This window comes from Nerophis ophidion, linkage group LG12 (assembly GCF_033978795.1).
Source record: "Nerophis ophidion isolate RoL-2023_Sa linkage group LG12, RoL_Noph_v1.0, whole genome shotgun sequence".
NCBI lineage: Eukaryota > Metazoa > Chordata > Actinopteri > Syngnathiformes > Syngnathidae > Nerophis > Nerophis ophidion.
The window spans coordinates 36,458,284-36,473,273 of NC_084622.1; the positions used below are offsets into that span (position 1 = coordinate 36,458,284).

At 37.1% G+C, this 14,990-nt stretch overlaps 1 protein-coding gene across 2 annotated transcripts; it reads right to left on the bottom strand.

Annotated features, from left to right (window-relative positions):
- Nucleotides 1-354: 354 nt before the first annotated feature.
- On the bottom strand, nucleotides 355-13,340 carry klhdc4 (kelch domain containing 4). 2 transcript variants are annotated; one of them, XM_061917477.1, is made up of 13 exons: nucleotides 13,184-13,340; nucleotides 12,889-12,980; nucleotides 10,301-10,379; nucleotides 8,348-8,446; nucleotides 8,091-8,227; nucleotides 7,871-7,963; nucleotides 7,252-7,414; nucleotides 6,364-6,442; nucleotides 6,074-6,282; nucleotides 5,766-5,994; nucleotides 3,354-3,533; nucleotides 3,115-3,228; nucleotides 355-1,106 (listed from the first exon to the last, which is right to left on the bottom strand). In XM_061917477.1, the coding sequence occupies exons 1-13, from the start codon at nucleotides 13,280-13,282 to the stop codon at nucleotides 922-924; spliced, it is 1,758 nt and encodes a 585-aa protein (XP_061773461.1). In that variant the 5' UTR covers nucleotides 13,283-13,340; the 3' UTR covers nucleotides 355-921. The 2 variants fall into 2 exon arrangements, with proteins under 2 accessions (XP_061773461.1, XP_061773460.1); XM_061917476.1 differs by having other exon boundaries at nucleotides 6,074-6,300.
- Between the last annotated feature and the right edge of the window lie 1,650 nt (nucleotides 13,341-14,990).

Sequence of the window (14,990 nt, forward strand, 5' to 3'; positions counted from 1 at the left end):
GCCGCCATTGCTGCTGTGAAGAAACGGCCAATGGGAATAGGTTGATTGGCAACACTAAATTGACCCTAGTGAATGAATGTGAGTGCGAATGTTGTTTGTCGCAATAGGCTCCAGCACTTCCCACAACCCCGTAAGGGACAAGCGGTAGAAAATATTATTTGACTGATTTTGTATTTCTTGGGGAATGGGGGACATTTATTATGTGTTGAATTGTATTTCTGGTGGATGTATATGTCAAAAACTCAAACAAAAAAAAAAAACTGATACCGGCGAACCATGACATGCAACCTTTGGCGAAAAGATGGAACTAGATGATGATGACAGATTTACTGCAACACGTGTCTAGAATACATCTCATGGTGGGATTGTGTTGTATTTTATTGTATTCATTTGGAATGCCACCCCACTGTATACATTTGTAAAGGGGACAGACGAAGAGAAAAATAGAGAAGAGGAGAGACGGCTGCTTGAATCTGGTTGAGAACAGACAGGACGTGAAGACAATCAGAAAACATTAACAACGTTGGTAGAGTACTAGTCGGGAGTTGGTTGGTGAACCAGTGTATATAGAAAAAGAGAGAGAAAAAACACCGGGTTCTGAGCTGGAAGGTTGTAGTGTATTATATTCTTGTGAGGTATTTTCGCCTGTTAGCTAGCTGGCATTTTTTCACCGCATCAGTAATTCACGCAAGACAGTATTCAAGCTTTCAGCAAGCAATCCTGTGATAGCCATCAAAACCTAAAGCACTAAAAATTCATCCAAACTCCAATTGCAATGTGGAGCTGAGGCTTTTGTCCCTTTAACAGAAATAATAATGCATAGACAACAGGTACCAAAAATCTGTGGTCAAATTGATTGTGATTAATATCCAACAGTTACATTCCTTTGTATAAAACATACAAATATTTTACAAGGCACACTCAAGCCTCCTCCAAGTGGTCTTCATAGAAGACTTTAGCCATCGCTAAGGCGACCTTGGCGACTTTTTTATCCTTGGCATCAGGGCCCATGTTGGTGCGAGCAAGTCCTATCCAGTATTGCTCAGTGCGGGCCTGGTACTCGCTCAACGTCTCCTCGTCCATCACTGCAGGGTGCTCATTGTCATCTGGACAGAATATTTTTTAGGATTGTGATCACCTAAATTAATATTGAAGTGACTTTAGCACAAGTGGAAAAAGTCAGACAGCAAAGTTAATTAAAGATGTCCTGTGGATGCAAAGCTCTACACAGGGTAAAACTCATCAATAAAATATTTTATGGTATTCTTTTCTGACGACTACATCCTGGGTGTTAAAACAGTGTGTTCTTTTACACAGTTTTACAGGAAGTGTGCTCGATAGGAAAAATGTTATTTCATAACTTGGTAATTTTTTTAGAAATACTTAAACATGCTTTGTATGCTCAAAAAAAGTTTTTGTTACAGATATTGCACTCTACCACAGTATCGAGGACTATTCTCTGGATAATCTAAGGCATATACACACACACACACACACACACACATATACATATATATATATATACACACATATATATATATATATATATATATATATATATATATATATATATATATATATATATATACAAACCTAATTTCCATATGAGTGGGGAAATTGTGTTCTGTATAAATATAAACTGAATACAATGATTTGCAAATCCTTTTCAACCCATATTTAGTTGAATATGCTACAAAGACCAGATATTTGATGTTCAAACTGATAAATATTTTTTTTTTGCAAATAGTCATTAACTTTAGAATTTGATGCCAGCAACACGTGACAAAGAAGTTGGGAAAGGAGGCAATAAATATTGATAAAGTTGAAGAATGCTCATCAAACACATATTTGGAAAATCCCACAGATGTGCAGGCTAATTGGGAACAGGTGGGTGCAATGAATGGGTATAAAAACAGCTTCCCAAAAAATGCTCAGTCTTTCACAAGAAAGGATGGGGCGAGGTACACCCCTTTGTCCACAACTGCATGAGCAAATGGTCAAATATATTAATATATATTTACATATACATTTATATTTGCGTACACATAATATATATTTACATATACATTTATATTTACGTATACATATATTAACATATATTTACATTTACGTACACACACACATATATATACACACACACACACATATACATATACACACACAAACAATATGTATTTACGTACACATATATTGATATATATTTACATATACATTTACATATACATGTGTATATTTGTACATATACACATATATACACATATACAGTGTGTGTATATATATATATATACACACACACACACACACACACACACACACACACACACACACACACACACACAAAAACATGTATAAATTTATATTTACGTACACATATTACTATATATTTACATATACCTGTGTGTGTATGTATGTACATACACACATATATGTACATATACACACACATATACATACATATATATGTACATATATATATATATATACATACATATACTGTACATATATATATATATATATATATATATATATATATATATATATATATATATATATATATATATATATATACATACATATACTGTACACACACACACACACACACACATATATATATATATATATATATATATATATATAAAATAAACACATATGTGTATATTATATAGATATACAGGGTTTCCCATAAATTGCAACTAAATACAGTTATAAGTTTTAAAAAACGTGCAAAAATGTCAAACATTTTTCATAACACAAACCAAAAAGATCTGTTCACCCACAAAGCCTAACGACCAGAAGTGAAACCCTTTTTTAGTTTATTAGTCCGTAATTTTCTTCAAGTTAAATTGCATCGTTTTGAATGGGGAGTGGGCCTTTTAGTGTGTGTCTAAATAGACTTATTACAATCTTATCTGTAGTGTATGTTTACACATTGCACTTTCTGATAAATTCATATTGACTTAATTTGTACACTAATCTACTATATTTTTGCCTACTTTCATTTTGATTACAAGCACTCGGCTGTTTTTAATAACGTCCTAGTCAAACGCTATGTTGCCATTAACTGTAAATGAAAAATGACCAAAAGGACAAAATAATGGATTAATAATTCCTTGCCTTCCTCATCAGACTCCTCTTTTCCTCCCTCTGCTCCTCCTTCTACCTCCTCTTCTTCATCATCATCATCATCGTCTTCCTCTGAGGCAGACTCCTCCAGCCATTCCTGGGTCTCTAAAAAGAGAGAATGATTAAATATGTTTCAAAACTCACAGGTCTTTTTAGCATCAAGGGAGTTCCTGCTGAAGTGAAACAGATTATAATTCAGATTATTGTTTAGTCAGGTTGTCTTGACTCACTTGGGTCCATCTCAACCAACACATCCCACTGGTCCATCTTGTGAAGATCCAGACAGTACAAGTCGTTAAGGGTGAACTGCCGGTTGCCCACCTCAAACATTCCGCCGTACAAGAAGAGTTTGCCCTGACGCACTGTTGCCATGGCGTTGGACCGTGAGCAGGGCTCGACAAGAACTGACGCTGTATATCAGAGGAACATGAAATAAGCCAAATCTGTCCAGTTACAACCTGAAATGATAATTATATTTTCTAAACCTTAGCTATATTTCTATCGTTACATAACATTAGTAAAATGATCACCCTTCATCACTTGGATTAACTATTACAACCAGTTAGGAGCTGACAAAAAGAAAATATTTGAAACAAACTCTTCTCAAAAGATCAATAGATGATTTAACGCTCCAAAAAAATACGTTAAGTTCTTGTCCCACACCAAGAAAAAAGTACTGAGAAGTTTTAAGAGAGCGGTAAAGATACGTTGCTTTTAAATTTGAGCACCATGTTTTTTTATTTATAAATTAAATCTTTGAATCTTAATATGTCTACCGGTTTCTTTTAGCGGCACGTGGTCAAAGAAAAAGAAAGCCGTCAACTTAGAAATAAAAATGGACTTCATAAAGAGGTCATACAGAGGAAAAATGCCTGCGCTTTTGGTGTCAAACGCTCAACTGTCGCAACTGTCATTATGGTTAAAGATAACATCCTTGAGAATGTTCAAGGGTCTGCTCCTACAAAAAAAAGCGACAGTAATAACTAAGCAGCATATTAGTCTCATTAAAATATGAAAAGGTTTCAGTGCTTTGGCTGGTAGACCAGAATCATTGCTGTATTCCAGTGAACCACTGGGTCATCTATTTTAGGAAAGAAGAGGAGGTTATCCTTCCAGACTAGCCTAGGACAATAATCTAACAAGGTGCAAGTGATCCTGTACCCCCCACTTTAGCAGCTTATGCAGCTCCCTCTTTCTAATAAGCCACAGAGATAAAAGGTAAGGAATCATTCTCACATTTCTATTAGTTTCATTTGGTGTTTTTATTTATGTATTGTATGTCATGCATGTGTTCTATGTACACCGTGAGTGACTTAGGTGTTATTTTAAGTACAAGTTCTGAATTACAAGGCAGCGTAGGAATGAAATGTGTTTGTAACCTGAGGACCACTTACAGTATAATGCCAAGAGTAAACTGCTCGGACAGAGAATATGTAAACGTTTAAGGGCTCACTAATGCTGATAACATTGGGACTTATTTCATAGTTTAGGACCTAAAAATTATGTCCAGCGGTAAAATTCCCCCGAAATACACAAAGAAGTGATTTTAAGCTTGTTTTCTAAAGCGTTTCAGCTTATTTTGGAACTCCCACTTTAAACTCCAAAATGTGGGTGGGCCTGCATTCTCCTGCTGATTTCATCGACAGAAGACTGAAGGCCATTTCATGTTGCGTAGAATGTGTTTTGGCGAATGTACATCCCAAATTACAATGTTTGTGTGCAGAACTTGAAGGAACTATGAAATCCATCCATCCATCCATTTTCTATCGCTTATTCCCTTTTGGGGTAGCGGGGGGCGCTGGCGCCTATCTCAGCAACAATCGGGCGGAAGGAGGTGTACACCCTGGACAAGACGCCACCTCATCGCAGGGCGGAATTATGAAATATACCTGTCAAATGCATTATTGCAGGTTGTAGCAACAGAACTAAAGAAGGGGTCAGCCAGCATACATTTCTAAATGAAGTGAATGGTAGGAAAGTATGGACCTCTACAGTCGAATTGACACAAGCAAAATGGCATAGATCAAGCAAGATGAGTCTAAGTTGTAGCAATCATTGTAGTGATGCAGACTTCAAAGACGAAGGGTTTTGATCTGAGTTTGGATGGAAAAAATTCAAAAGACTCAAGCCAAACGTGATCCTGAGGTAATGCTTGAGGGAATGCTGAAAGATCATGAGGAAACAAAGGATAGGGTTTCTAATTCTACGGAAAAGGAGACTGAAGAGCACACAAGTCCGAAAATACAGATTTTCGATTTATTTTTTGCTCATTATGTTAACCATATCAGTTTTGAATTATCCATGTACTACGCCAACAAAACATGCAATTTCAGTAAGTGATCAAAAAATAATTGTATTTGTCTTTATCCACACTGTCTATAAGGAGATATTGGCAACAGTTCTGTAGATGACTTTACACCAAAAGGGTCCGAGTCTGTCAAAGGAAAGTGGGGCATTCCACCTTTAGGTATCGTTAAATATTTACCCATTCCATAAAAACAAATGGATATTACTCAAAATGACTGCCAGAATTATTTTTAGGAGTAAAAAATACATTAAGAAAACTTGTTAGTGAATTTTCAGTCATCTGGATTTAAAGTAATGTTGTCTTGATACAGTGACAAGTGTGCATGAATTCTTACCATCCTCCTCTTCATCCTCCTCCTCCTGTTCATTCTCATCTTCCTCCACCTCCTGAGCTCCAGGGATTACTTCCTTGATGGTCATCACTGTGCCGTCTTCTGTAACTATCTCCTTGATAACTTCAGTGGGTCCTTGCAGACCCTTCTCTTCTGTCACCTGATCTGAATCCTCCCCATCAGCTTCGTCCTTCTTCCCTCGCCGACGTTTCTTCTTCTCTATCTTGTTACCCTATACAGACCGAGACAAAAATGAAAAAGGTGTTTATTTTGCACTGTGTCATAAGAGGGTTCAATTCCGAGCAGCTCACCTTGCACTGACCAGGGTACCAGCGGTTCTTCACCATGTCGTACAAGTAGAGATCATTATAAAAGTCCCCCTCCAGCGTCTCCTCCTCTTCTTCATCACAAACTCCACCGAACAACACGGACCGCCCTGAAGGGCCCACTGCCATTGAGAAGCCAGAGCGGGGAGGAGGCTTGCTACCCGAGGGATTCAACCGGGACCAAGTCCACTTCTCTGTAAGACACAAACAATCTCACAATGCAAAATAAAACAAGATTGCAGAGTCACATTACATTGAGTTTATACTGGTTGTACCTTGGCCATCTTTGCCCTCTAGCTTGAGGAGAAACATGTCCGAATGGATGGTTCCCTTCTCTACATCCTTTTTCAGTCTCTATGTAAACACAGTGGCTATCAAACATATTGCAATATCAAAAATCAGGGATGCCCTGATCCAATGTGGTTATTGGCCTCATATCAGCAAAAAACAAGTATTGGATGATATTGGCTTGCATCTAAAATCTCATATAAGCTATGATACAAACAGTACTGAAGCATGTTTACTTGTGCGAAGCTGGATAGCCAAAGCCACTTAACATGTAAATATCCTCCAATAAGCATGAAAGTTGTATTTTAGTGAATTTATTTACAAAAGATAAACATAGTAGGGTATAGACTATTAGGAACTAGCAGCTACATAACAGCTTATCACACAAGCTAGAGGTACTTAATAAATGTTCTTAATTGAACAATAATGCACTCTAAAACTTGACGTTTCTCAATATAAACAAGTTTAAAATAATTATAGTTGTAATTTACACAGTCTCCGAGGCAGAATTGTATTAGTAAATATCCAGTAACAAACATGTCTGCATCATATAATTTACTATCTTGAGCTAAACTTAATGAAACATTGTAACCACTAGATGTCGCTAAAACACAAATTTACACTCTGCTTCGAAACCATAAATCTGTTATAAGGTTGGTGTTTTCAAACCTACCATAATTCTCTGAGTAAATCTTACTTGACAAAACCTTTTCTAACATTTCACACTACAAAATAATGAAGTACCTGGATTCCTGCTGATATTGTATCAGATTTAATATTGGTATTGGCCAATGCTCAAGACTCCAATATCGGTATCGGAAGTGAATGAGTCGTATCAGGACATCCCTACCGAAAATAAACAAATCGACACACACCACTTTAGAGTATCCTCCATAGATCATGACAGCTGAGCCATCAGGCGTGGCGGTCATCTGACAGGCGGAACGTGGTGAGGGGGCGGTGCCTGACGCAGAGAGGCGAGTCCAAGAGAAGGTTTCCAGTGAGAACAAGTGGATGTCATTGTAGTAGATGAAATCTCTTGAGGAAAAAAATCATAAACAGAGCCAGAATAAAATGAGTCAATAAATTACTATTGGTAAAAACACTAGTAAATATAATTATTTTAAATAAACAATGAGAGGTCTTCTTAATAGCCACCCCATTACATCAATGGTTCCCAAACTTTTTCCAACAAGTATCACCTCAGAAAACACTTGGCTCTCCAAGTCCCATCATAAAGACCAACATTAAAATACAGTAGCATAGTAGGGCTAAGTATTAATTTAAAACAAAGCAGAGGTTTCCTTTAACAATAATATAATAATTTTGGCCATTGTAACATTACACAGTTCGTACAGTAACACTGTCTTTGAATTAAGTGATTCTTTGGCGTACCACGAGATGGGAGCCCACGCACCGCACCACAGTTTGAGAATCACTGATTACCATTATGCACTTTTCATTGATCAATTGTTATACATGAACATTGTTTACCTTGTGCTCTCATGGAAACCTCCAAACACCAGCAGCTGTCTCTTGATGAAGGCCATCCTGTGCCCGCTGCGACCTGATGGACCACCAGGCGCTCTAGACAATAGTTAACATACACACAAAGTCATCACCTTAGAAATGTCTTTAATTCACTTGCAATGCAAAATGTGTACTTGACGTTCGACCAATGGAATGATATTGAGCTAAATGCGCCATGTCATACTTGATGTTCTCCCAGGTGTTTTTAGACAGGTGCAACACCCAAAGGTCCTTGTAGTGGTAAAACTGTTCCCCATTTGGAGAGGCAAACTCTCCCCCAAATACCCAGAGCTGGCCCCCACCTTGAGACACGGTCACCGCCTGAGAGAGAGAACATAGGGGACACAGAGGCACAGGAACTTAGACTTTGATGGTTTTCTTCACAGCAACGTAAATTTTGATCAACTACAGTATGACGTTTTAATACAGCAAGTGATGTACCTGATGAGAGCAGCGTGGGGGAGGAGGGTTGGGAATCTCTGACTTAACCCAGCTGTTCTTTTTGATGTTGTAGAAAAAGAGATCATTGTACAGGTATGTCTGCAAAATGGACAACAGCTGACATTTAGCGTTTTCATCACTTTGGCAAACACAAAGAAAATACATTGTATATTTGGGCTGTTTAGTTCTGGCCATGGTGTTATGCTGCCAAAACCGATCATCCATGAGTGAGATTGCCAGATACCAATACAGACACCAATCACATGTATTAACAGCACATTTTTCAAGGTATTTACTGTGTGTGCTCTACACAGTGAAACAATGTCAGCACAATATTCAAACTAGTTCTTTCATTTTGTCCTTTGTGTGTAGAATGTTGAGCCTCTTTCGCCATTAATAATGATACTTAGAGGGGAACTGCACTTTTTGAGGAATTTCGCCTATTGATCACAATCAGTAAGAGACAAGAACACATCTTTTTTTTAGGATACTAAAGGTGAAAAAAAAAAAACACTTGCAAAACTTTAAACCCTCCATCAACATTTTATTTACACACGGCAACTCTGTATATAAATAAGTAACAGACACAGTCACAACAATATGTAATATGTTCAATATTTATCCTAATTTGGTCATCTTTTGCCTTACCAGAAATTCTTTCCTCAGCGCATTTATTTTCATTTCAAAAATTAATTTATAATCAAATTATTATAGTTGTAATGTTAAATTGACCTTTTTCAGGAAGTGAAATGGATTGACATTTATACAAATTAAAGAATTTAAGAAATGGCATTTTTTGTTATTTTTTCAGTTTTTTAAAAATGTTTTTATTCGTAAACATTTTTTTCCCTGGCTGATGTGTATTCAATCCCATTGTTTCAATAAACAGCATTTTATTTGTTTATCTTTGCATGTTCTTTTCAATTACTTGTTTCAAAATTATCCAACTACTTAGAGAATAAAAGTGAGCAGAGTCAAATAATCATGCAATAACTATAATTAGAAGTAGAAGGTTGATTTAATCGGTGACTGAAATTTTAGCTGAAATTGCCAAAAACCCGACTTTAGCGGATAAAGAAGACGTAGCTCTTGAAGATGGCGCATGAAAAGAGCTGTGAACATTTTGTTGTACCTATCATAATCATCTTCACAACCAACATACTTCATTGTACTGTAGAGTGAATGTATCATCATCGTCACCACTGTACAAAATGTATTTTCTATACATGTACTTAACTGTACATTTTCATTTTTGCAGATATTAGTGTTTAATAATATTTTTAAATGAGTTTAAAAACTTCATGTAAAAAGTTTGAGAGGGGTTTTATCTTTCACTATTGGTTCTTGAATGGCCGCGAGGACGGAAAACTACAATATTTTAAGGCGCTTTCATTATAAATGAAAATCCTTAAGTTACCTTCAGATGCTTCTTGACTAGGGATGTAACGATAAGTATTAATGATAATCCCTGGTAAAATTCTTGCACTTTGCTAAACTCACGGAAAAGTTGTTCTGTTCATTTACTGGAGAAGCTCGTACACTGATCACTGGATTATAAACATTTAAACAGTCAAATTACAATTACATGGCTCTTAAAAAAGACAAAATCATATTGAATGTTCCTTCTGCTAAGTGAAGTATTTTAGTCTGTCATTTATTTATTTAAAAATACAGATTATGTACATGAGTTAACTAAGTGTATAAGTTGTTTTTCAACACTTTTAACAAATACCTTGATAATTGTAGTTGCAATAATCGTTATATGAAATTTTCCTATTGTTACATCCCTATCACTGACAATTCAAGCATTAGACTTAGACTTCTTTTAATGTCATTCAAATTTGACCTTTCCAGTACAGATAAGAACACATTTTTGATGCATTAGCTCTTTGTAGTGCAGGATAAAAGCATGTAATTGATCTCACAAATCCTTTATTAGTGTTTTGGATTTACCTTCTTTCCATTAAAGAATTCGCCGCCAAAAAGGATGAGCTCATCTTTATCTGGATGAGTGGAGAGGGTTGCACTTAATCTGCAAAGAATGGAGAGACAAGATTAACATGCATCTTTGATTGATTAAAACATGTATTAGTAGATTGCAAAGTACAGTACACATTCCGTACAATTGACCACTAAATGGTACCACCCGAATAAGTTTTTCAACTTGTTTAAATCAGGGTCCACGTAAATCAATTCATGGTAGCTGTCAACAGCTGTCAGCATCCCACTAACCCACATTTCAGTCTTGTAAGCCTATAATAAATAAACATAATTGAAGGCTTTTAGAGTTAATATTGAAAATATTTATTTAGCCTCTACATTAATGATTTGTCCACTGTTTGTCCTGAAGATGAATGCTTAATGTACGCAGACAACACAGTTTTCTTCCTTCATGATCACACCAAATACGTTGTTGCTGCAAAACTCAATAAAAAAATGTCCTACGTTGCAACTTGCAGGAGTCCTGTCTGCAGCTAAACGTTTCTAAAACTGTAGGCATGTAACTAAAACAAAAAATGTATCCTCTGACCCTGACATACATATCAATGGAGAAAGAATACAAATTGTCAGCCAATATAAATATCTTGGGTTAATAATAGATGCAGAGCTTTCCTTTAAAGCCCATATTGGGAAATTGTGTAAAATAATCGAGTTTAATCTCGCAAATTTGTGTGCAATTCACAATGAAATGTCAACTGAACCTGCAAAATTGTATTTGCTTTCGATGATTTTCAGCCACTTCAATTATTGCCTTACGAGCTGGTCTCAGGCTGGTCAGAGTTTAAAAAAAACATTGGAAATCTTTGTTTAAAAAAAACATTGGAAATCTTGTACAAACAAGCAATTAAAGTTATAGATAAAAACCTTAGACACTATCATCACTGTGATATTCTAAAAAAAATACAGTATTTTAAACTGGGACAGTCTTCACATTCACACATTTGCATACTTAAAACTGACCTATAAAGTACTGCATGAATTATCTCCAGATCCTCTGGCAGAGTTTATCAGCCAAAGAAACAGCCGTGAGCGTGTCACTCGAGGCTCTGTCAGAGGTGGCTGTTATATTCCTCTGCACAGGAGCACTTTCAGTAACTCGGCCTGGTCAATAAGGAGCGCAAATGTGTGGAACTCAGTACCTGAGGAGGTTAAACTGGTCACAACATACAAGGCATTCACAAAAACATTGAAAATCAACGTCTACAGCTGCCATTACTAAAAATGGGCCTTTTTTGATGCTATGATAAGTGTTATGTTGTATTTTTTTATTATATCGTATATGTATTGTGTGCTTCTTTTCTTTTTCTGTCTTTTTCTTTGAAATTGTAATTTTACTGCCTTTTTTACATCATGGCCAGGGGACTACAGATGAAAACTACCCTTCTGGCTAATTCTGGCTTTTTTTAACCATGTGTAGTCATGTGTTTTATGAAATTGCATTGTCTCTTTGAAATATCCATCCATCCACCCATTTTCTACCGCTTATTCCCTTTGGGGTTTCGGGGGGGCGCTGGTGCCTATCTCAGCTACAATCGGGTGGAAGGCGGCGTACACCCAGGACAAGTTGCCTCCTCATCGCAGGGCCAACACTGATAAATAGATAACATTCACACTCGCATTCACACACTAGGCCCAATTTAGTGTTACCAATCAACCTATCCCCCCCAGGTGCATGTCTTTGGAAATAAACTAATCTTAAAAAAACATTTTCAGGTGGTACTTTTTGGTTGTCGCAGAAATGTTTCATGTTTTTCTTTGGAGCCGAAGAGAAAGACACAAGTTAGCAAATAAAATGATTGTGGGGATTGTAATGTTTTGAAATCTTTCAAGCTCACATTAACAGCATTACCCGGTCTGCTTACTTTCATTTACGGAACATTAATCGTCTTCGCCCATCCCTTACCCCACATACTGCTGCCATATTAGTCCATAGCCTGGTCACCTCTCGCCTGGACTATTGCAACTCTCTCCTGTTTGGTCTCCCTCAGAAGTCACTTCACAAACTTCAGCTTTTCCAGAACGCTGCAGACCGGAATATCACCAAAACCCCGTCAATCCAGCACATCACCCCTGTTCTGCAGCAACTCTACTGGCTACCCATCACACATCGTATTCACTTTAAAATAATTCTCCTCACTTTCAAAGCCATCCATAACCTCTCTCCATCATATCTCTCTGACCTGATCCATGTGGCCACGCCCTCACGTTCCCTAAGATCCTTTTCATCCAACCATCTCACTGTCCCCTTATTTAAAATGTCCACCATGGGTGCCCAAGCTTTCAGCCGCTCTGCCCCTCGTATTTGGAACTCATTACCACCAGACCTTCACAACTTGGACTCATTATCCCTCTTCAAGTCAAGACTCAAAACACACCTATTCCGGACTGCTTCTTCTTTGAAATCATCCTATCTTATCTATATTTGTTGTTGATATTGTTGTTTTTATCCAATTTGATTTCATTGTTTTGATTTTGTACGGTGTCCTTGAGTGCCCAGAAAGGCGCCTTATAAATAAAATGTATTATTATTATTATCTCACCTTGGTGATGGAGGGGCGCATGCTGTTTCCTCAACTTGGGTCTTCTTTGCATCCAAACTCTGAAATTCAGCAATCAGAGCCTCCAAATCTTCCTGGATCAACAGAAAGGTTCAGCAGTGTAAATACCATTTCAATATCAGTACGACCGCTACTTGGTGCTTAAACCACCGAAAATTCAACTGTTATAATTAGGTTGTACACTATTTTACAAAGCTGTAATCCTAAAAAAAGGGCAGCATAACGGATAATAATAGAATGTTTTAATGTTATAACAGCTTTAACATTTAGTTCTCACCTCTTCACGTTTGGACCTTTTTGAAACCTTTTTCTCCATTTTGGCAGCAGTCTTCTCCGCGCCTTTCACTTTCTTTTCATTCTTGCCTTTTTTCCCCATAACGGCTGGCGGTTATCGGGTTTTTTTTTTAACACGTCAAATTCACATCCAAGCAAAGAACCCACATGTTAAGCAAAAAAAAAGAAAAAAAAGAAACAATACTTTAACCCCGGACATAGTAGCTTTGCATTCCGGAAACATTTTCTTCTTCCTCATTTTATGGCGGGTCGCAACTAACCTTATAGGTGCATACCGCCACCTACTGGACTGGAGTGTGCACCCTCAGGGTGCGTACTTTGGTTACAGAATATGTTGGTATATACATATCAAATATGTATTTACACAAAACCAAACACAACAAAAGGGGAGAGGAAAAAAAACATAAAAATAAAAATAATACTTTAAGTATTAAACCCGTGATCTTAAGATATCCCACTAGAACCTTGCTACATTCTTTATTGTTGTCCCCCTTCCTACACTCCATCAGCACATGCTGCACATTTCCAACCACCCCATATACCTCACATTTATCTTTCCGGAAACATGTTGGACGAAACACATTATAACATGACAGCGCCACCTGCTTTGTCGGAAGTTACTTAAAAAATTAGATTGTTTCAAAATACTAATAAATTAGAGGCAGGCGATATTACAAATGTTGACATTATGGCATGTTCTTCACAATGAAAGCCCCCTGTCCTGGCAAAACACCACAGAAGAGGGTAATGAAATGTGCTTTAGCACAACATGATGCCACAATCATAACAATGATGGATTGATTCTCGCATCTTTAAACCAGAACCAGAATCAGCTTTATTGGCCACGTATGTTTAATCCACAATTAATTTCACTCAGTAGGCTGTGCGCTCTATAAACAATTACTTAACTACTATGTGCAAGAAAGGTAAAAAGATGATGACGTGAGCACGAGTTAGTACATTTACAGTGACAGATTAATTCCAGAGTTACTTCACAAAGTTCATCAGAGTGATAGCTTAAGGGAAGAAACTGTTTTTATGATGGATTGTTTTGGCGTACACTGTATGCCGTACAGCAGGGGTGTCAAACTAATTTTAGTTCGTGGGCCACGAGGAGAAAAATTTACTCCCAAGTGGGCCGGACTGGTAAAATCACGGCACGATAACGTAAAAATAAAAGACAACTTCAGATTGTTTTCTTTGTTTAAAAGTAGAACAAGCACATTCTGAAAATGTACAAATCATGTTTTTTTTACACTTACATTTGTCGCTCTTTATATTTTCTGAATAAATTATGTTCATCAGTCAACTCATTGGTGTTAACTTTCAATCAAGATAAAAAAAAATTATATCAAAATTAAAAAACAGTATGTTATTTATGTAGTTTGATCATTTTCCTCGGCCAATGTACTAACATCAGGTGGTTTATTTTGTACATATGTAGGATCATCTACAAAGATACAAATAATTGCTATTGTGACACGTTTGGAACAGCTTTCTTTCATCCAAGAATTTCAGGTTAATTTCTTTATTTGGGAATTTCATCCTGTGGTCGGGATAAAACCTGTTTGCGGGCCTGATCCGGCCCTCGGGCCGTACGTTTGACACCCCTGCCGTACAGTGATTTGTAGCGGTTGCCGAAGGAGAGGGATGTCAACAGTTTGGGACCAGGGTGAGAGGTCTGCAGTGATGCTACTTGCCCGGGAAAGGTCGACACAGATGATATTTTCTCCATTCCTGATTGCAATCTGTGCCTGTCCAGCTTGGTTGCAGATCCAAACCAGAAAGTG